The following is a 24,455-nucleotide window of genomic DNA, read 5'->3' as shown; positions in this document are numbered from 1 at the left end:
GAATTAGAGGCAACTAAAAAAAAAGTAAGAGATCTCAAAAAGAGATTAAGAGATACTGAAAACAACAACAGAGACCTATGGGATGACTTCAAAAGAAACAATATACGCAATATATTGCAAAACAAATAATATATTATTGGCTTACCAGAGGAAGAAAGTGAGGGAGAGGAAGAAAGCATTCTTCAGGCCATAATAGCTGAAAACTTCTCTAGTCTAGACAACATCAAAGACATAAAGATTCGAGAAGCCCAGAGGGTCCCAAACAGAATTAATCCAGACTTAAAGACACCAAGACACAACATATTTAGAATGGAAAGGAATAAGGATAAAGAAAGAATCCTGAAGGCTGCAAGAGAAAAAAAAAAAAAGAGCCACCTACAGAGGAAAACCCAACTCTATGCCACCAAGCTAGAGAACCTGGAAGAAATGGACAATTTCCTAGATACCTATGAACTTCCAAAATTAAATAAAAGGAACTAGATAATATGAACAGGCCCATCATAGCTAATGAAATTGAAATAGTTACAAAATAGTTCCCAAGAATAAAAGTCCTGGTGTTTTTACAAATGAATTCTACAAAACCATCAAGGAAGATTTAATACCTCTACTTTTAAAAGTCTTTCAGACCCTTCAGCTTCATTACTCGGGTGAGACCTTTCCTAGTAATCTCTAATTCCATCCCAGGTGGTTCACTTCCTAACAAAGTCCCAAAACCTAGATATAGACCAGGTTCTGTGAGATACAGCATATGTTCACATGTATCCATAAACTAGGGCAAAATATATACCTGAAAACAGAAGTACACTAGGGTCTGCAGTGAGTACCCCCCAACACTTCATCTCCACTATTCCAACCTTCGGGTCCATGATTATTGAACAATTTGTTTGGCTTTGTATGTTAACTCTCTTTTTAGCCACCAGGTTCCAGATGTCATCAGATGCCGAACAGGCTTCCCTGGACTGAAGACCCCACCAATATGTCCTGGAGCTCCATTTCCCCTGAGATCCACCCTACTAGGGAAAGAGAGAGGCAGACTGGGAGTATGGATCAACCAGTCAATGCCCATGTTCAGCAGGGAAGCAATTACAGAAGCCTGACCTCCCACCTTCTGCAACCCATAATGACCCTGGGTCCATGCTCCCAGAGGGATAGAGAATGGGAAAGCTAAGGGGGAGAGGGGATATGGAGATTGGGTGGCGGGAGTTGTGTGGAGTTGTACCCCTCCTATCCTACGGTTTTGTTAATGTCTCCTTTCTTAAATTTAAAAAAGTCTTTCAGAACATTGAAGACACTGGAATACTCCCTTCCAGCTTCTATGAAGCTAACATCACTCTGATACCAAAAACAGAAAGGGAAACAACCAAAAAAGAAAACTATAGACCAATATCTCTGATGAACATAGATGCTAAAATATTGAACAAAATTCTAGCCAACTGGAAACAGCAGGATATTAAAAAGACTGTTAATCATGACCAAGTGGGGTTTATCCCAAGGATGCAAGGTTGGTTTAATATATGTAAATCAATCAATGTGATCCACCACATCAATAAAAGCAACACCAAAAACCACATGGTCATATCACCATTACTATTCAACATAGTGTTGGAAGTTGTTACCATAGCAATCAGACAGGAATAAGGAATTAAAGGGATACAGATTGGAAGAGAAGTCAAGCTCTCCCTATTTGCAGATGACATGATAGTATACATAGAAAAGCCTAAGGAATCCAGCAGTAGCTTTTGGAAATCATTAGGCAATACAGTAAGGTGTCAGGCTACAAAACTAATATTCAAAAGTTAGTGGCATTCCTCTATGCAAACACTAAGTTAGAAGAAGATGAAAGCAAGAAATCAATTCCTTTTACTATAGCAACAAAAAGAATAAAATATCTAGTAATAAACCTAACCAAAGAAGGGAAAAACTTGTATACTGAAAATTATGAGTCACTACTCAATAAAATAGAAAAAGACACAGAGAAGTGGAAAGATATTCCATGTTCATGGGTTGGAAGAATTAACATCATCAAAATGAATATACTACCCAGAGCCATATACAAATTTAATGCTATCCCCATCAAGATTCCAACCTCATTTTTAGGAGGATAGAACAAATTCTATAAATGTTTATCTGGAACCAGAAAAGACCTAGAATTGCCAAAACAATCTTGAGAAGAGAGAACAGAACTGGAGGCACTCCCAGATCTCAAACTGTATTACAGGGCCATTCTCAGCAAAACTGCTTGATATTGGAACATGAATAGACACACTGACCAGTGGAGTAGAACTGAGCCCAGAAGTAAGCTCCCACACCTATGAATATCTAGTCTTTGACAAAGGTGTACAGACTATTAAATGGGAGAAAAGGAGTCTCTTCAACAAATGGTGCTGGAAAACATAGGTGGAAACATGCAGAAGAACGAAACTGAACCACTATATTTCACCAAACACAAAAGTAAATTCCAAGTGGATCAAGGACTTGGATGTTAGGCCATAAACTATCAGGTACTTAGAGGAAAATATTGGCAGAACTCTGGGACTACATCAAATTATAAAGGATGAGAGTATGGAACAACCTGTATGGATTGAGAGTATGGATCGACCCGTCAACGTCCATGTTCAGTGGGGAAGCAATTACAGAAGCCAGACCTTCCACCCTCTGCATCCCACAATGACTTTGGGTCCATACTCCCAGAGGGTTAAAGAATAGGAAAGCTATCAGGAGAGAGGAAGGGATACAGAGTTCTGGTGGTGAGAGTTGTATGGAGTTGTACCCCTCTTATCCTATGGTTTTTGTCAGTGTTTCCTTTTTTATAAATAAATTTTTTTAAAAAAGCTTCTGCACAGCAAAAGAAACCAATACCCAAACCAAGAGACCCCTCACAGAATGGGAGAAGATCTTTACATGCCATGCATCAGATAAGAGGTTAATAACCAAAATATATAAAGAGCCTGCCAAACTTAACAAGAAAACAAATAACCCCGTCCAAAAATGGGGAGAGGACATGGACAGAATATTCACCACAGAAGAGATCCAAAAGGCCAAGAAACACATGAAAAAAATGCTCCAATTCTTTGTTGTCAGAGAAATGCAAATAAAAACAACAATGAGATACCACTTCACTCCTGAGAGAGTGTCATACATGAGGAAAGGTAGCAACAACAAATACTGGAGAGGTTGTAGGGTCAAAGAAACCCTCCTGCACTGCTGGTGGGAATGTCAATTGGTCCAACCCCTGTGGAGAGCAGTCTGGAGAACCCTCAGAAGGCTAGAAATGGACCTACCCTATGATCCTGCAATTCCTCTCCTGGGGATATATCCTAAGGAACCCAACACACCCATCCAAAAATATTTGTGTATAACTATGTTCTTAGCAGCACAATTTGTAATAGCCAAAACCTGAAAGCAACCTAGGTGTCCAACAACAGATGAGTGGCTGAGCAAGTTGTGGTCTATATTCACAATGGAATACTACTCAGCTGTTAAAACGGTGACTTCACCATTTTCAGCCCATCTTGGATGGAGCTTGCAGAGCTAGTAAAATAAGTTAAAAAACAGAAGGATGAATATGGGATGATCTCACTCCCAGGCAGAAGTTGAAAAATAAGATCAGAAGAAAAAACACAAGTAGAACCTGAACTGGAATTGGTGTATTGCACCAAAGTAAAAGACTCTGGTGGGGGGGGGGGGGTAGAGTACGGGTCCAAAAAGGATGACAGAGGACCTAGTAGGGGTTGTATTATTATATGGAAAACTGAGAAGTGTTACGCATATACAAACTATTGTATTTACTGTCAAATGTAAAACATTAATCCCCAGTAAATTTTAAAAAAGAGAGAGAATCTAAGCGTCCGTAAACTAATTTGCAGGTGTAGCATATTTCTCCAAGAGTTTTCAATCCAAACTCAACATCAGGAGCACCTGCTGCAGGTTCAGTTAAAAGAGAGAAACCCAGGGGTCGGGCGATGGCGCAGTGGGTTAAGCGCATGTGGCGCAAAGCGCAAGGACCGGAGTAAGGATCCCGGTTCGAGCCCCCGGCTCCCCACCTGCAGGGGAGTCGCTTCACAGGCGGTGAAGCAGGTCTGCAGGTGTCTATCTTTCTCTCCCCCACTCTGTCTTCCCCTCCTCTCTCCATTTCTCTCTGTCCTATCCAACAACGAATAGCATCAACAAGGGCAATAATAATAACCACAACGAGGCTACAACAACAAGGGCAACAAAAGGGGGAAAAAATAAATAAATAAAAATTAAAATTAAAAAAAAAAAGAGAGAGAAACCTGGTTTGTACTCAGGAGATACTGCACCAGAATGAACAATGTTTTGTCTGTAACCCAGACAAAAAAAAACCATCCCATTACCCATCCCCTTCAGCCGAGAATCGCTGCACCGAAATGCCAGGCATTGTGCTAGTATGATGCTGACCAGACTTCCCTGGACAGACAACCCCACCAATGTGTCCTGGAGCTCCACTTCCTCAGAGCCCTTCCCCACTAGGGAAAGAGAGAGACAGCCTGGGAGTATGGATCGACCTGTCAACGCCCATGTTCAGCGGGGGAAGAAATTACAAAACCCAGACCTTCCACCTTCTGCATCCCATAATGACCCTGGGTCCATTCTCCCAGAGGGATAGAGAATAGGAAAGCTATCAGGGGAGGGGATGGGATACAGAAGTCTGGTGGTGGGAACTGTGTGAAGTTGTACCCCTCTTATCCTATGGTTTTGTCAATGTTTCCTTTTTATAAATAAAAATTTTTTTTAAAAAAAGAAACATCTGATGTACTGAAGATAAGATAGAGACAGAGAGGGAGGGTGAGGCAGAGACAAAAAGAGACACCTGCAGCCCTATGACACTGCTTGTGAAGCTTCACCCAAGCAGCCGGGGACCAGGGGCTCAAACCTGGGTCCTCACAGAATAATGTGTGTACTCCAGTGTGTGAACCACCACCTGATTCCATCACTGTAATTTTTAATCTATGTATTTATATATTGATTTAACATCACTAAAAAAAATACTATTAAAAAATGCAGGGGTCTCAGGCTGAAGTTGAAAAACAAGACCAGAAGAGAAAACACAAGTAGAACCTGAACTGGAGTTGGTGTATTGCACCAAAGTAAAAGACTCGGGGGGGGGGGGGTAGAGTACAGGTCCTAGAAAGGGATGACAGAGGACCTAGTGGGAGTTGAATTGTTATGTGGAAAACTGAGAAATGTTCTGCATGTACAAACTACAGTATTTACTTTCAAATGTAAAACATTAACCCCCCAATAAAGAAATTAAAAAATGTAGGGGTGTAGTTTTACACCTCCTTATATGTATTCAAATTCCCTATACTTGAGGAGCCTGGTGATGTTGTACCAGGTTGAGCACACACATTACAGTGCACACAGAGACCCACTTCCAAAACCCCAGTCCCCATCAGCAGTGCTGTGGAGTGTGTGCCTCTCTCTCTCTCTCTCTCCCCTTCCTTAGTCTTCCCCTCTCCTCTTTCAATTTCTCTCAGTCTCTATCCAAAGCATTAATACTTTTTTTTTTTGCCTCCAGGGTTATCGATGGGGCTCAGCACCTGCACTACAAATCCACTACTCCTGGAAGCCATTTTTTTTTTCTATTTATTGGATAGGATAGAGAGAAATTGAGAGGGGGAGAGGGAGATAAAGAGGGAGAGAGAAAGACACCACTTGTGAAGCGTTCCCTCCTCCAACCAAGATCCTTGCGCGAGTCCTTGTACTTCATACTATGTGCGCTTAACCCAGTGCTCCCCCACACAACCCCCCCAGTTAAAAATATATATATACATATATACACATATATATATATATACACATACATATATATATACTTTTTTATTTTGCCTCCAGGGTTATGGCTGGGGCTTGGTGCCTACACCACAAATCCACTGCTCCTGGAGACTATTTTTTTTGCCTTTGTTGCCCTTGTTATCTTTACTGTTGTTATTGTTGTTGTTATTGCTGCTGTTGTTGTTGGGTAGGATAGAGAGAAATCGAGAGAGATGGGGAGGACAGAGAGAGGGAGAGAAAGATAGACACCTGGAGACCTGCTTGTGAAGCAACCCCCTCTGTGGGTGGGGAGCCGGGGGCTCGAACCGGGATCCTTTTGCTGGCCCCTGTGTTTCACACCATGTGCCCTTAACCCGCTGTACCACCGCCAAGCCCCCTCAATAAAGTATTTTTTTTAAATGTCACAGCACTCACCACCAAAATTCCAGTGCCACTCCACCACAAAGGCCCCTCCCTACTCCTCCCAACTTCATGCCCTCCCGAAGCTACAACAGTTTTCAATGAGTCTAGGAGTTAATTTTGTTGTCTTATTTCATTTGCTTTGGTATTATTATTATTATTATTATTATTATTATTATTATTATTATTATTAGCTGAAGTGTTTTACAAGACTTTTCTTGTCATAGTGGTACCATCTCACCTTTCCAAAATAGGAACCAACATTAAAGATCTAATTTAGATGCACTTCTCACTCTCCCTCAGTCTGCCTCTATCTCTCTCTGAAAAACATTGATAAAGTCTCTGAAATAACAACAAAAACTTTCAAGAAACTCTCACACTTAAAAGAGCGGGCATCTCACCCCACCAATGTGTCCTGGAGCTCCGCTTCCTCAGAGCCCTGGGAGTATGGATCGACCTGTCAACACCCAGGTTCAGCGGGGAAGGAATTACAGAAGCCAGACCTTCCACCTTCTGCACCCCATAATGACCCTGGGTCCATACTTCCAGGCGGTTAAAGAATAGGAAAGCTATCAGGGGTGGGGATGGGATACGGAGCTCTGGTGGTGGAAATTTACCCCTCTTATCCTATGGCCTTGTCAGGGTTTCAATTTTATAAGTAAAGAAATTAAAAATTAAAATTAAAATTAAAAAATAGGGGGCAACTCATTGTAGTTTTGATTGGCAATTCTCTAAAGATAAGTGATGTGGAACATTTTTTCGTATGTCTGTGTCAGTCATGTGTTATCTCTTTTCTAGAAAACTTTCTCTTCAGATCATTTGCCCATTTTATAATTGTGCTGTTTGTTGTCTTGTTGTTGAGCTGTTTGATTACTTTGTAAAGTTTTGATAACAATCCCTTACCAGATAAGAGCACTTTGGAGAATACTTAAACAAATAAACATGGAAATACTTTATGACCCAGCAATGCCATTTCTAGGCATTTATTCAAAGAACAAGGAAGCACCAATTTGAAAGGACATATGCACCACCTATAATAATTCGAAAGTGTGCACGCACGTCTAAGTTCGTAACTGCACGGTTCACAGTAGCCAAAATATGAAAACAGCCTAAGTGCCCAATGACAGCTGGAAAAAGAAGTTGTGGGGTATGTATACTGGAGAACACTGCTCTACAATTTAAAAAAGATGAGACTGTATCATTTGAAACAAAACTAATGGAAATAGAGGTGAGTGTGCTGAGTGGACTAAGAGGTGAATAGGACAACGGATAACTAAGGAATGGCTTCGCTTGTGTGTGGAATATATCAGTAAATGACTAAAGCAAATGAGCAAAAGGGGGCAGGGAGAGATAACTGGACTGACTTAAACAAAATGAAGGTTGAAGCTCAAGTTACTGGGACAGAGGGAGGGATGGAGGGAAGGAAGGCGACTGGGAAGTAGGGGGGCAGACAAGCACTCAGAATCTTGGTCTCATTATCATATGTCGGTATGAAAATACACCTGTGTGGTCCAGAAGGTGGTGCAGTGGATAAAGCATTGGACTCTCAAGCATGAGGTCCAGAGTTCCATCCCCCGCAGCACATGTACCAGAGTGATATCTGGTTCTTTCTCTCTCTCCTCCTATCTTTCTCACTAATAAATAAAATCTTTTTTAAAAAAAGAAAATACACCTGAAATCTGATAATTTTGTAAAACAATGTTCAACTGCTAATTAAAAATAAAATGGCAGGGCCGAGTGGTGGCACACCTGGTTGAGTGAACATTATAATACACAAAGACCCAGGTTCGAGCCCCCAGTCCCCACCTGCAGGGGGAAAACTTTTGCAGGTAGTAAAGCAGTGCTGAAGGTGTCTCTCTGTCTCTTTCCCTCTCTATCACCCCTTTCCCTCTTGATTTCTGGCTGTCTCTATCCAATAAATAAAGAAAAGTTTAAAAAAAAAAAAAAGCATTTAAAATAAATAAAATGACAATAGCAAAAAAAGAAATCCTCTTGTAAATTAACTTACAGTCCAACATTAAAATGCACACCACCACAGGTATATTGGGGCCGGGTGGTGGCACACGTGGTTGAGTGCATGTTACAGTGCACAATGACCCGAGTTCAAGCCCCCGGTCCCCACCTGAAAGGGAAAAGCTTCACAAGCCGTGAAGCAAGGCTGAAGGTGTCTCTTTGTCTCTCCCTCTCTGCCTCCCCCCGCTTCCTCTCAATTTCTGGCTACCTCTATCCAATAAATAAATAAATATAATAATAAAAAATATTTCTTAGTCAATTTGTTTGGCTCTATATGTTAACTCTTTTTTTCAGCCACCAGGTTCCAGATGCTAGCATGATGCCAACCAGACTTCCCTGGGCAGACAACTCCACCAATGTGTCCTGGAGCCCCAATTCCCCAAAGCCCCGCCCCACTAGGGAAAGAGAGAGACAGGTTGGGAGTATGGATCAACCTGTCAACGCCCATGTTCTGCGGGGAAGCAATTTCAGAAGCAGACCTTCCACCTTCTGCATCCCACAATGACCTTGAGTCCATACTCCCAGAGGGTTAAAGAATAGGAAAGCTATCAGGAAGAGGGGATGGGATACGGAGTTCTGATGGTGGAAATTGTGTGGAGTTGTACCCCTCTTATCCTATGGTTTTGTCAGTGTTTCCTTTTTATAAATAAAAATTAAAAATATATATTTTTCTACTAAATTGTAACAGAAGAGCAGGACTGTATGTCAAAGACTAAATACCTCAAAGGATAATCATCAGTAGCAGTGGGCCAGGAGGAACTGTTCATTCACTTGACTCACTCATTCTTTCACACCGTCAACATGAATAAGTTCCTCTGACAGACCAAATACTATAGCAGACTGAGTAAATATGAAAATTATTAAAATAAGAGTTCCTCACCTCAAAAAAAAAATGTCACTAAGTTGTAAATAAAGCCACCGTATATTCTCAATGTTATTTTCACTGGTGATTTAACTGTGTTTTCAAAAAAATCATATGATTTCAGGGGTATACTTTCACACCTATGCATAGTAGGTAGAAGTCACCATGGCCTCCCCCAGACTCCTGTGCCCCTCCTCCCCATCACCACAGTTCTCACAATCAAAGTTTGGTTTGGTTTTTGTTTGTTTGTTTGTTGCAACTTCACTTGCTTTAGTCATCTATATTCTATATATGAACAAGACCATCTGGTAGTTGACTTTCACCCTTTACTTATTTCATTTCGCACAGTCGTAGTATTTATTATTATTGGGGGGGGGGAATTAATGGTTTACAGTACATACAATTATTGGTACATTCGTAAAGTTTCTCAGTTTTCTGCAAAACACTCTCACCCCCAACCTAGGTCCTCCTCCACCATCATGCACCCAGGACCTGAAAACCTTTCCTTACCCCCATCCCACCCCCCACCGAGTCCTTTGCTTTGATGCAATACACCAGAACCAGTCCAAGTTTTACTTTGACTTCTGTCTATGAGTGAGATCATCCCATATTCATCCTTCTCTTTCTGACTTACCTCACTTAGCATGATTCCTTCAAGCTCCATCCAAGATGAGGTGAAGAAGGTGAATTCACTATTTTTAATAGGTGAGTAGTATTCCATTGTGTATATAGACCACAACTTGCTCAGCCACTCATCTGTTGTTGGACACCTGCAGTGCTTCCAGGTTTTGGCTATTACAAGTTGTGCCGCAATGAACTTAAGTATAAACAGATGTTTTTGGATGTGTGTGTTTGCTTCCTTAGAATATATCCCCAGGGGGAGTCGAGTTAAGCACAGCAGGTTAAGTGCACATGGCACAAAGCGCAAGGACCCGCTAAAGGATCCCAGTTTGAGCCCCCAGCTCCCTATCTACAGGAGAGTTGCTGCAGGTGTGTGTCTTTCTCTCCCCCTCTGTCTTCCCCTCCTCCATTTCTCTCTGACCTATCCAACAACAACGACAGCAATAAAAACAATAATAATAATTACAACAACGATAAAACAACCAGGACAACAAAAGGGGGAAAAAATAGCCTCCAGGAGCAGTGGGTTCATGGTGCATGCACAAAGCCCCAGCAATAAGCCTGGAAGCAAAAAAAAAAAAAAAGAACATATCCCCAGGAGAGAAATTTCCAGGTCATAGGGTAGGTCCATTTCTAGCCCTCTAAGAGTTCTCCAGACTGCTCTGCACAGGAGTTGGACAAATTTACATTCCCACCAGCAATGCAACCTCTCTAATATTTGTGATTTTTATTTTTTTATCATCTTTATTTATTAGATAGAGACAGCCAGAAATCTAGAGGGAAGGGGGTGATAGAGAGGAAAAGAGATAGAGAGACACCAGCAGCCCTGCTTCACCACTCGCAAAGCTTCCCCCCCCCCCCGCATACGGGGACTGGGGGCTCGAACTTGGGTCCTTGATCACTATAACCTGTGTACTCAACCAACTGTGTACACCACCCAGCCCCCTCTAGTATCTGTTGTTACTATCCTTTCTGCTATATGACATTCTCACAGGAGTGAAGTGGTAGCTCAGTGTTGTCTTATTTGCATTTCTCTAATGACTTGAAGCATTTTTTCATATGGCTGTTGGCTTTTTGGATCTCTTTGGTTCATGTCCTCTCCCCACTTATGGATGGGGACATTTTGTTGTTGCTGCTGCTGCTATTGCTGCTGAGTTTGTTGAGCTCTTTATATATCCAAATAAATATATGTTTTTAAAAATAATAATAGGGAGTCGGGCGATAGCACAGCAGGTTAAGCGCACGTGGTGCAAAGCGCAAGGACCCGCGTAAGGATCCCAGTTTGAGCGTCTGGCTTCCCACCTGCAGAGGTGTCGCTAGGTGTTGAAGCAGGTCTGCAGGTGTCTGTCTTTCTCTTCCCCTCTCTGTCTTCACCTCCTCTCTCCATTTCTCTCTGTCCTGTCTAACAATGATGACATCAATAACAACAATAATAACTACAACAACAATAAAAAAGAAACAAGGGCAACAAAAGGGGAAATAAATAAATATAAATAATAATAATAACCAGAACTGTGGGGTAACAGAAGCATTACTTAGTACAGTGCACACGTTACCATGCACAAGGACCTGGGCTCGAGCAGGAAACTTCACAACTGGTAGAGCAGTGCTGTGGTGTCTCCCCTCCTCCTCGCCCCCATCCATATTTGCCTCTCTCTCTCACTTTCTATCAGGAAGGCAGTAAAATGACCAATGGGACAAGGAGTTGTGCTGGTAAAACCCAGGTAGGTAAAAATAAATTAAAAAATTTAAATTAAACTCTAAAAGCTGATACTCTCAAGTCAAAACTCTACGGTCTCTCACTCTCTCTCTCTCTCTCTCTCTCTCTCTCTTTCCTCTCTTTCCCCCAGCCACATCTGCAAGAACTTGAAGTCTTTCCCAAAACAATCACTCTTAAGAAGAGACTAGCTTTCTGGAAGCTATATCCACATTCCAGAGAGGCTGCCACTGCTTCCTGACCTGTCATGGTGTCCTCTGGGCTTCCTGTTAAGTTTTCATCACAAGCAAGGGGCTGGGGTGGGGGGTGGGGAGAGCAGTTGCTACTTGTGGAGCGTTTCAAGGACAGAGCCATCCAAAGATAGGGTCTTGTACAAAGGACTAACAGACCCAGACAAACCTGACAGTGGAAGCAAACTGACCCAGCCAAGAGCTGAGCAGTAAGGCCAACCAGGAAGATCAGAAACATTCCAAGTAGCTATTAAAAAATAAATAAATAAATAAATAATAAAAGTAAAAAATAAAAGGCAAGATCCTGGCAACCCTTCCTTAACCTCTCCTCAGCAGCTGACTCCAGTGAATTCAGAAAGAATTGTTAGGAACAAAAGAACAAATCACACTGACAGCTCCTGAGTTACATCATGTATAAAAGAATCTCACGGGCAGGGGAGACAACATGATGGTTATGCAAGAGACTTTCATGTCTGATGTTCAATCCCCGGTACTACCATAAGCTAGAGCTGAGCAGCGTTCTGGTATCTCTTGCCTCTCTATTTCATTAAAATAAATATTTTTTTAGGAAAAAAAAGACATCCAGGAGTCGGGCAGTATTAAGTGCACGTGGAGTAAAGCGCAAGGACCCTCGTAAGAATCCCGGTTCCAGCCCCCGGCTCCCCACCTGCAGGGAAGTCACTTCACAAGCAGTGAAGCAGGTCTGCAGGCATCTTTCTCTCCCCCTCTCTTGTCTTCCCCTCCTCTCTCCACTTCTCTCTGTCCTATCCAACAACGATGACATCAATAACAACAACAGTAATCACTACAACAACAATCAAAAATAACAAGGGCCACAAAAGGCAAATAAATAAATAAATAAATAAATACAAAAAAAATTTTTTAAAAAGGACACCCAGGACTCACTTCACCAAAAGAACAGTCCCAAGCCTTGAAACAATTATTGAGTTATCTCACAAGTGGCTTCTGAGTTACATTATGGGTATAAGACACCCCTGTTTCAGTTAGATAGAGCTCCAAGTGAACATTCTCAAGCCTTGAAACTAGCATGCCCTACCCTGGTGCCCACCCTGCTCAACACCAGCTTCGGAGTGAGATGAGAAATGGGCAGTGGTGCCAGCTACACACCCATATGTTAATTATTGCCAAATGAACTGCCCAATTAAATATTAAAACAGGGCGCAGGGAGGGGAGGGGAGAGGGCAGCAGCGAGAGCACAGGACTTGCACGTGTGAGACCCTAGGTTTAATCTCCAGGTACCACATTAGCAAGAGAGGTGCCCTCTATCATGGAAATAAATTTAAAAACTCTTTCTAAAATAGTGAACTTGATGTGTGTACCTGTACTTGTGGTCAGTTACACCAGCAAGCCCACAGGTTATCTAGGGCAGTGGTCGCCACATTAGTCAGGCATTTAACTCACCAGAGAAGCTGTTGTGAAAAGACAGACACCACCACCCCCCAGGAAAAAAAAAAAAATCTGAATGCATAGCTAAAGGGTGTCAGAATGCACTAGTAGCCTAGAGAGCTAGATTCTCGTCTTCATAGAGTTCAAAGAGCACATCAGGGGGTGAGGGTGAGCTCAGCCTGTCACAGAACCAGCTGGAACATTTGGGGCTCCAGAAGCAACGGGGTTCACTTCCTGGCACCACTTTATACCAGAGCTGAGAAGTGAACCGGTTCTTTCTCTCTCCCTCCTCTCTCATTCTCATGAAGAAGAAAATGAAGGAGGAGAAGGAGAAGGAGAAATCAGGGAGCCTGTCCCCACTGCCATAATTTTTTCAGTGGCCCAACATTGCCTCTTAGTGGAACAGATTAAAATATTCCTGGCTGTGGGTATACATCTATCAGTCAGTGCTTGTCAAATAGGTGCTTCAAAATACAAGTAAAATGTCAAGCCAGGAGCTTCTGTGGTAAGGAACTTTTGTGTTTGTACCATTACTGAGAAGGAAGAGATTCTAAAAACACCTGAGAAAGCTGACTTTAGGCATTTCTCTTATCTGAAAGGGAACAAGAAGAAGAAAGGACAACTATGGAAAGATTTCAGTCATAAATGGAATACAGAGAATTGAAACACATGAACTTGAAAAAAGAAAAAAAAAAAAATATATATATATATATATATGTATATATATATATATATATATATATGTATATATATATATATATATATATTTCAGCCAGAAATCGAGAGGGAAGGGGAGTGGGAGAGAGAGACAAAGAGACACCTACAGCCCTGCTTCGCCACTTGCAAAGCTTTTCCCCTGCAGGTGGGGATGGGGGCTCGAACTCAGGTCCTACGCACTGTAACATGTGCTCAACCAGGTACCACCACCTGGCCCCTTGTATAGTTTCTTCTGGAAATAAAATGAGATTTCAAAACACACTCCAGACAGCAAATATTTTCCCCACTCCGGAATTTATACTGAGAATGACCTTCAGCAAAGAAAAACAAAATCTCTGAGGGCAAACTATTTAAATAATAAGTATATTTCCTCCACTGTCATTGAAAATTGTGCAGAAATCAAGGAGAGAGAAAAACCCAGACCAGGACAGGCTTTGCTTCTCATAGAATTTCTTTGATTATACTGACCCCTGGTGGCGCAAGAAGAATTCATTCTTTTAATAAAGCAACTTAGTTTTCACTAGTTTTGTGCCTTAAGGTCCTCTCACCTGAGGAAAGCTCTTGCACGATACAGAGGAACATCAAATTACCCAATGTACAGACCAATTTTTTGTGACTTTATCTGCCTACTGTAATCCTGAGGAAAGGGGACTTGTCAATAAGCACCTAATGAATATTTGTCTTAAAATAGATGCTCTGTAAAATGTGGAAAGGGGAAACTACACTTAGTTCACACCAATAGCTTTAAAATATGCATTTATGGGGCAGGGTGACAGCACACGTGGTAGGGCACACACATCACCATGCACAAGGATCCAGGTTCAAGGCTGCGGTCCCCACCTGCAGGGGAAGGAAGCTTCATGGGTGATAACGCAGTGCTGCACAAGTTCATATACATATGAATATATATTATATATATATATAATATATATTCTTTTCATCTCAGTTTCTCTCTGTGTCTATCCACTAAATAAAATAATCACTAATAAAAATATAAAATATTCACTTGATAAATTATATTTATTTATACAAATATACTTTGTACATAGAACTTTTGTCTGTTTATCCTTGCATGTCTATGGCCTTGCACTGCACTAGGTCACAGAGACGCAGGGATAGAGACAAAAAAAAAAAAAAAAAGTGTGTGAAGAAACCAAGTCACACAGCCAAATGCCTACAGGAGTTAGGCCAGTTAAGAGGATTCCCAGGAGGAGGGGCCAGGTGGTGATGGTCCCGCTCCCCAGTTGCAGCTGGGACATTTCACAATCGGTGGAGTAGGGCTTCAGGTGTCTGTTTTTCTCTCTCCTTCTCTTATCTCCCCCTCCCCTCTCAAATTCTCTCTGTCCTATCCAATAAAATGGGGACAAAAATGGCTGCCTGGAGTGGATTCGTAGTGCTGGCCATCAGCTCAAGCGACTTGTGGAGGGCGGGCGGGGATCCCATAAGGACAAAAGCTAATAACAGAGAAAAAGACCATCCAGGGGCTGAGCGGTGGTGCATCTGGTCGAGTGCACATGTTACAGTGCTCAAGGACCCAGGTTCGAACCCCCAGCCCCCACCTGCAAGGGAAAAGCTTTGCGAGTGATGAAGCAGGGCTGCAGGTGTCTCTCTCTGTTCCTATCACCCCCTTCCTTCTCAATTTCTGGTTGTCTCTATCCAATAAATAAATAAAGATAAAAAGAAAAGAAAAATACCATCCCGGTATTTTTTGTTATTGTTGTTATCTCTATTTATTTATTGGATAGAGACGGTCAGAAATAAAGAGGTTAAGGGGAGATCGGGAGGGAGAGAAACAGACACACCTACAGCACTGCTTCACCACTCACAAAGCTTTCCCCCTGCAAGTGGAAGCCAGGGGCTCAAACCTGGGTCCTTGCACATAGTGACATGTGCACTCAACCAGGTGTGCTACCAGCCGACCCCCCCCCCTTTGTTCTCTCTATATAGTCCACCATTCCATGCTCTAGGTTCCTTAACACCCGACACATATTCTGAGGTATCCTACTTCCTATCTGTAGCACCTCTCATTTCCTGTCTGTCTCCCCTCTATGGCACAACTTTTCTGTGGCCAACTGTGCTCTCCATCTTCATGCAGATGCTCATAAAACACCAGTCGCTCATAAAACACGAGCGGAGGGGAGTTGGGCGGTAGCGCAGTGGGTTAAGCGCACGTGGAGTAAGGATCCCGGTTCGAGCCTTCGCTCTGCACCTGCAGGGGAGTCATAAGGATCCCTGTTCGAGCCCCCGCTCCCCACCTTCAGGGGAGTCACTTCACAGTCAGTGAAGCAGGTCTGCAGGTGTCTATCTTTCTCTCCCCCCGCCCCGTCTTCCCCTCCTCTTCCCATTTTTCTCTGTCCTATCCAACAACGATGGCATCAACAATAATAACTACAACAATAAAAACAAGGACAACAAAAAGGAAACAAATAAGTAAATGAATAAATATTTTTTTAAAATCTTAAAAAAAAAAAAAAAAGCCGACTTAATGGAATTAATCCTGCTTCTAAAATGTGTCACCACCACCACCCTGCTGCCCAAAACAAGAAAAACAAAAATCAAAGAAATGTTTAATTTATTCAGAATGTGACACTTTCATCTCAGGTGTTCAGCTAATGAACGATGACCCTTTCTTATACAGCGATCTCAGAAGAGGAGGAGGAGAGATGTATTTGGCTGTTACCACTTAGGGAGAAGGAAAAACTGTTTCTGGCATCTAGCGGAGGTCAGAAGTGCTGCTAAGTATTCTACAATGCGACCACAGCCAAGAAATTTTGTCCACAATGTCAATGGTAAGAAACCCTGTTTGTTGGATGTGTTTCGTTTTGTTTTCTACCAAAGCACTGTTTAACTCTGCCTTATGGTCGTACCTGAGATTGAGTTTTGTAGCCTCAGGCATGAAAAGTCATTTTGAATAATGACCACTGTGCTAGCTCCCTGACCTTGAGAAACCCTGTTTGAAGAGACCTATTTTGAGCAGTCAGTGGTTAGAGCACAGGGCTTGCTTGTGGAGGCACCAGGTTTGATTCCTAGCACCACATATGCTGGAACAGTTTGGTCTTTCTGTCTCATAAAGTACATTTTTTAATGTTTAAAAAATAAAAACTCTTTTAAAGTTCTTATTTATGAATATATATATACATATATATATATTTTTTTAACTCCAGGGGTATGGCGAGGGTTAAGTGTCTACACTACAATTTCTCTGCTCCTGGTGACAATATTTTTTCCATTGTTGTTGCTATTATTGTTGCTGCTACTGCTGCTGTTGTTGGATAGGACAAAGAGAAATCGAGAGAGGAGGAGAGACAGAGAGCAGGGAGAGAAAGACAGACACCTGCAGACTTGCTACACTGCTCGTGAAGTGACACTCACCACCCGACTGCAGGTGGGGAGCCGGGGCTCAAACCGGGATCCTTACACTGGTCCTTGCACTTTGCGTCATGTTTGCTTAATCTGCTGTGCCACTGCCAGGCCCTCTATGACTATATATTTTTAATAAATCCAAAGGCATACTGGAAAAGATCCCACAGTTATGCACAAGAGAAAAACTGAAGTAGAGAGGTGAGAGCATCTTAATGTTCCTATGCTGTTAATGAGTAAGTGACTAACCAAGAAAGTGAAAACGTGGGGGAGAAAAGATTAGGAGACAGAAGTCTGATATGGCCATTTGAAGTCTTCCCCCCCCCCCAAGGCATTTTCTATTTGCAATTAATAATGATTTACAAGACTGTGAGATTGGGGCTAGGTAGTGGCACACCTGGTTGAGTGCACAAGGACCCTGGTTCAACCCCCCAGTCCCCATCTGCAGGGGGAAAGTTTCATGAGTGGTGAAGCAGGGTTGCAGGAGCCTCTCTCCTCTCTCTCTCTTTTTCTCTCTCTCTCCCTCCCTCCCTCCCTCTCTCCCTTTCCCTCTTGAGTTCTGCCTTTTCTATCCAATAAATAAATAAAGATAATAATTTTTAAAAAAGAGATTATAAGATTACAGGGTATAATTCCACACCATATCCACCAACAAAGTTCTGTGCCCCCCACCAAAAATAACCACCACAGTTCTCACGAGGCTTTATTTCAAAGACACATTTTAAAACTAAGAATATAGTAGTTATAGAAGTCATTATTCTGATACATAAGGCTTTCTAGATAATGGCTATGTGTTTACTAATTTCAAAATTCTCAATGCATGCAGTGAGTAAAATAACCCTCATTTAATGATTTATAATGTTTAATACTAAAATACCAAATGGCTGACTCTTCAAATATCTCATTATAAAAAAAAGCAACATTGGTTAAAAACCCAAATGTTATTACAAATTTATTCCCATGATCAATCAGCATAGTAAGTGAAAAATAAACCGCCTAAATTGACTAGACGTTCAGATTAATCTTTTTTATTCATTGAATAAATGACTTTGGAAATTATTTCCCCACCAGGGCCAGGCAGTGGCACACCACAGCACTAAACACAAGGATCTAAGTTCTAGCTAGCCCCTGCTTTCCACCTACAGTGGGGATTTTTCACAAGCAGTGAAGCAGGTCTGCAGGTGTCTCTCTCTCTCTCTCTCTCTCTCTCTCTCCCTATCTTTCCCTCCCCTCTCAACTTCTCTCTGTGTTATCCAATAAAATGGAAAAATGGCTGCTAGGAGCAGTGGATTTGTAGTGCCAGCAGTGAGCCCTAGCTATGACCCTGGAAGCAAAAAAAAAAAAAAAGAGAAAGAGGCAGAGAGATTTCCCCACCTGGCCTAGTTACATGTTATAACACTCCCCCAAATAATAGAGATTTATACTCACATTCACTTGAACTTGAATGGACCAGTCACCAAGTATTGGATGAGAAGATAATTGAAAAGTTTTGGAAACGACTCCGAGATCATTTTGTTCCGACAACCACTGCTGAATTAGATTTGACTTTGGGTCCTGTAATAAATACCATGGACATTGACTTTTTTTTAACATTAACTTTTAAAGGCAAGTACACACAAACTTTTAGCCTATCAAAAATATGTCACAGAAATATTTTTTTCTTTATTGGGGGGATTAATGGTTTACAGTCAACAGTAAAATACATTTCTCAGTTTTCCACAGAACAATTCACCCTCTTCTAGGCCCCCTCTGCCACAGTGTTCCAGGAGCTGAATCCTCCCCCCTCCCCCAACCCAGAGTCCTTTACTTTGGTGCAATATACCAACCCAGTTCAAGTTCTGCTTTGTGTCTTCTTATTTTTTCAACTTATTATTATTTCTTTTATTTTTAAGTATTTTATCTATTTTATTTTTGAGAGAGACAGAGACAGAAACATCAGAGTACTGCTCAGCTCTGGCTTGTGGAGGTGCGGGGGATTGAACTTAATACTTTGGAGCCTCAGGCATAAAAGTCTGCTGGCATCACCATTATGCTATCGCCCCCACCTTATTATTTCTTTTTTTGTGGTCAGGATCCTCTTTTGATTTCTTTCTTTATTGGGGGATTACTGTTTTACATTTGACAGTAAATACCATAGTTTGTACATGCATAACATTTCTTAGTTTTCCACACCACAATACAACCCCCACTAGGGTCCTCTGCCATCTTGTTATTATTATTAGTGATTTAAAATAATGGTCGACAAGATTGTGAGATAAGATAGGTACAGTTCAGGGGACTTCCAGAGGTGGGGCTACAGAGCAGCAGCAGCTGTGTTTCTCTCCTCTCCTTTCCACTTTCAACTAGGAATATCAAAGGAGATCACCTGAGACCTCAACAAAACTGGACTAGAACAACTTGGGAACCTACCAAATCACCAGTGAGTGAGTGCAAGCACATGGGGCTAGTGGACAGAGAGGAGCCTAAGGAGAGATTCCTGGAAATAAAGCCCATTTACACTCCTGAGTGGCTGGTAACAGACTGGCAGTTTACAGGTTGAGGTACCACCTTCAATCTGTTTTACAAACAGAAAGACTACTGAAGGGAAAAGAGGACTCCCCTTAGACTCTCAGCTATTATGCATCAAATGCAACTTTGAGTCTCCATTGCTACTGCCTCAGAGGCTGGAGCAGCACGGGGGAGGCCTCCCTCCTCAGACATCGGGGTACAGAGAAATGACCAGGAAACTCAGGAGAAGATCTACACCTCAGTGGCCTAGCAGTGGGGCTGTATGGTAAGAGCCTTTTCACATTGTTCTCCTGGTGAGAATATGGAGAATAATTGCCTCAGAACCTACAGACTATAAACAGAAATTGTTTAGAAACTCACAAGGCCCAGCAGTGCAGACAGCTGAATTGAGTCCAGAGCTTTGGATCCTTGGGGTGTGAGACTCTCTTTGCATAACCACTGTATTATCTCTCCCCCACCCATCTTTATCTCTTGGTCTTGAGTGGTGATTAAGCTAAGAAGCCTACTTATATTATAGTTTATAAGCCCTCAGGCTCCCATAGCCTACAGGGAAGAAAAATAACAAAAGAAGCTTTAACAGCCACTGTGCTCCAACTCAGAGATTGCAATAATATTAAAAGAACTGCTAATTTCTACAACTGTGAACTCTTTTAGTACCTTACTTAGACACAAGTCAATCCAGGTAAGAGTAATCAGTAATTTGGAAAGTACTGAGAGAAGGAACTCATAACATAATATATAAAATGGTTAAACCAACAAGAAGAAATATTGGAGAAATTAATCAGGACAAAAGTCCAGCTAAAAGACCCTCAAAGGTTCAAGCACAAAATAATGAGGTCAACATCCAATGCTAGTTAAGGAAATAGTCACAGGAGTGAGTAAAGAGTTTCAAAGAATTGTCATCAGAAATGCAGAAACAACAAATGAGACTCTGGAAGAAAACACTAATTATCTCAAGGTTATTAGAGAGATGAAAGCTGAAATAGCTGAACTAAGAACACAACTAGCTGAACAAGCTAAAACAGTGTCAGAACAGGGAAACAAAATAGATGAACTCCAGAAAACAGTAGAAGGGAGAGAGAATAGAATCAATGAGACTGAAAATAGAATCATTGAGGATGAATTAGAGACAACTAAAAAAGAATTAAGAGATCTCAAAAAGAGATTAAGAGATACTGAAAACAACAACAGAGACGTATGGGATGACTTCAAAAGAAACACTATATGCATTATTGGCTTACCAGAGGAAGAAAGAGAGGGAGAGGAAGAAAGCATTCTTAAGGACATAATAGCTGAGAACTTCTCTAGTGTAGACAACATCAAAAACATAAAGGTTCAAGAAGCCCAGAAGGTCCCAAACAGAATTAATCTAGACTTAAAGACACCGAGATACATCCTATTTAGAATGGAAAGGAATAAAGATAAAGAAAGGATTCTGAAGGCTGCAAGTGAAAAACAAAGAGTCACCTAGAGAGGAAAACTCGTAAGATTGGCAGCAGGCTTCTCCACACAAACACTACAAGCCAGAAGGGAATGGCAAGATATCTACTGAGTGCCCAATGAGAAAGGCTTTCAACCAAGACTACTGTATCCTGCTAGAGTGTCATTTAGACTACATGGAGGCATATAAACCTCCTCAGACAAGCAACAGTTGAAAGAATCAACTATCACCAAGTCTGCCCTGAAAGAAGTTCTGGAAGGTCTCCTATAAACAATCAGACCACCATAAATAAGCCATATATCAGGAGTCGGGCAGTAGTAACACAGCGGGTTAAGTGCATGTGATACACGAAGCACAAGGATCCCAGTTTGAGCCCCTGGCTCCCCACCTGCAGGGGAGTCGCTTCATAGGCAGTTAAGCAGGTCTTCAGGTGTCTATTTTTTTCTCCCCCTCTCTGTCTTCCCCTCCTCTCTCCATTTCTCTCTGTCCTATCTAACAACGATGACATCAATAACAACAATAATAACTACAACAAAAATGAAAAACAACAAGGGCAAAAAAAAGGAAAAATAAATAAATATTTTAAAAAACATATCAGAACACTCTAAAAATCAACAATAATGGTGTTAAAATATCTTCAATCTATGATATCAATAAATGTCAATAGCCTGAATTCACCTATTAAAAGGCACACAGTAGGAAGGTGGATCAGAAAACACAACCCAACAATATGCTGTCAACAGAAAACCCACCTAACTCAACAAGACAAACACAGACTCAAAGTGAAAGGATGGAAAACGATCATACAAGCCAATGGCCCACAAAAAAGGGCAGGCACAGCTACTCTCATATCTCACATGACAGACTTTAAAATAAATAAAATTCAAAAACATAAGGATGAACATTAATGCTCAGAGTATCAGTCAATCAAGAGGACTTAACAATTATTAACATCTATGCACCCAATGAGAAGCCATCTAAATACATCAAACATCTACTGAAATAGCTACAGCAATAAATTAACTACAGCAACAAAGTCATAGTAGGGGACTTCAATACCCCACTCTCTCAGCTTGACAGGTCATCCAGGCAGAACATCAATAAAGAAATGAGGGAGCTAAATGACAGATAAACTAGAACTATTAGACATTTTCAGAGTAATTTACCCCAAGAAACTGTAATACACATTCTACTCAAGTCCACATGGGTCATTCTCAAGGATAGACCATATGTTAGGCCCCAAAGACCTAACAAATTCAAGAGCATGAAATCATCCCAAGCATCTTCTCAGACAACATTGGAATTAAATTAACACTTAACAATCAACAAAGGATTAGTAATAGTCCCAAAATGTGGAATCTCTACAGTACACTACTTAACAACTACTGGGTCAAAGAGGAAACAAAGGAACAAGTCAAAAAGTTTCGAGAGTTCAATGAAAATGAAGACACAAGCTATCAAAATATTTGGGACACAGCTAAGGCAGTACTGAGAGGGAAGTTCATAGCCACACAAGCACACATTAGGAAACAAGAAAAAGCACAAATAAACAACCTGATTGCACACCTTAAAGACCTAGAAGAAGAAAAACAAAGGAACCCTAAATCAACCCAAAGGACAGAAATAACTAAAGTTAGGGCAGAAATAAATAACATTGAAAATAAGAAAGCCACACAAAAGATTAACAAAAGTAAAAATCAACAAACCTTTAGCCAGACTCACAGAACAAAAAAGGGAGAAGACCCAAATAAATTGGATACTAAATGAAAGAGGAAATATCACAACAGACACTGCAGAAATTCAACATATCATGCAAGGCTTCTATGAACAACTAACTATATGCCACCAAGTTAGAGAACCTGGAAGAAATGGATGATTTCTTAGATACCTACGAACTTCCACAATTAAATAAAAAGGAACTAGGTAATATGAACAGGCCCATCACAGCTAATGAAATTGAAACAGTTATCAAAAACCTTCCCAAGAATAAAAGTCCTAGACCAGATAGTTTTACAAATGAATTCTACAAAACCTTCAAAGCAGAGCTAATACCTCTACTTTTAAAAGTCTTCCAGAAGATTGAAAACACAGGAATACTCCCTTCCAGTTTCTATGAAGCCAACATCATTCTGATACCAAAAGTAGACAGGGCCACAATTAAAAAAGAAGACTACAGATCAATATCTCTGATGAACAGAGATGCTAAAATATTGAACAAAATTCTAGCTAACCATATATAGCAGTATAAAATGCAAGGTTGGTATAATATATGTAAATCAATCAACATGATCCACCACATTAATAAAAACAAGACCAGAAACCACATGATTATATCAACAGATGCAGAGAAAGCCTTTGACAAAATCCAGCATCCCTTCATGATCAAAACACTACAAAAAATGGGAATAGATGGAAAATTCCTCAAGATAGTGGAGTCTATATATAACAAACCTACAGCCTACATCATACTCAATGGTGAAAAACTGGAAGCATTTCCCCTCAGACCAGGTACTAGAAAGGGCTGCCCACTGTCACCATTACTGTTCAACATAGTGTTGGTAATTCTTGCCATAGCAATCAGGCAGGAGCAAGGAATTAAAGGGATACAGATTGGAAGAGAAGAGGTCAAACTCTCCCTATTTGTAGATTGGCGCAGGCGCCACCATGCAAGCTGCTTGACATGGTACCAGCTTCACAGGAAGTTCAGCATGGCTGGACTCTCCAGGCCAAACTGAAACCATCTTACCTTCTGCCATATATAAGGCTTGGTATTAAGCTCTGTGTGGTCTTAATAATATTTATCTATGGCCAGGCTCAGAGCCTGACCAATAACAAAAATAATGACAAAACCTGTACTGCACTCTGAAAGATTGATAATAATGGAACAAGCAATATCAGTAATGCAGAATTTTTAGGAGACTCCAAGAGGAAGACTTGTTTCCCCCTCTAGCTATACCACTTCCTTTAGTATTCCCCCTAAAATATAGAGAAAGATTGGTGGTTCTCACAGTGGAGGGGCCACCTTGCATAGCATAATTAATAAATGGAAAGATATGGTACCCACCTAAATACAATGGGCCTTCTAATCTACCACCCACCACTATGCTTCCACTTCCTTATACAGGAATAGTACACAAGAGCCTAGGTCACATAGTGAACACACAAGAAAGATGGATTCCAGTTAGAGAGCTTAACTTTATGGAGAGGCTGGCCAGGTCAGCACCACCTTGGTGCCTTCTCAGTAAGGAACAAAACAAAACTCCCTGATAAAACAATGGAACAGACTTTTTGAAAAGTGGGCTGGTAGGGCACAGCCTAGTAAGCCAGAAACTAATTGCCAAAATTAAAGACTGAAAGCAAGTCAAGAATATGCAGGTCAACTAT

The 24,455-nt window shown here is 41.3% G+C and overlaps 1 protein-coding gene across 2 annotated transcripts in view; it reads right to left on the bottom strand.

Annotated features, from left to right (window-relative positions):
• Positions 1-24,455, bottom strand: part of CD109 (CD109 molecule) — a 184,274-nt gene that overhangs the window by 103,155 nt on the left and 56,664 nt on the right. For both annotated transcript variants that reach the window (XM_007516316.3, XM_060205388.1), the window contains one exon: positions 18,551-18,676. In XM_007516316.3, the coding sequence (XP_007516378.1) occupies positions 18,551-18,676 (126 nt within the window). The remainder of the gene's footprint in view (positions 1-18,550; positions 18,677-24,455) is intronic.

Source organism: Erinaceus europaeus, chromosome 13, assembly GCF_950295315.1.
Source record: "Erinaceus europaeus chromosome 13, mEriEur2.1, whole genome shotgun sequence".
Classification (NCBI taxonomy): Eukaryota; Metazoa; Chordata; class Mammalia; order Eulipotyphla; family Erinaceidae; genus Erinaceus; species Erinaceus europaeus.
Note: the sequence above shows the minus strand (reverse complement) of the source record. Positions and strands in the feature narration are given on the sequence as shown.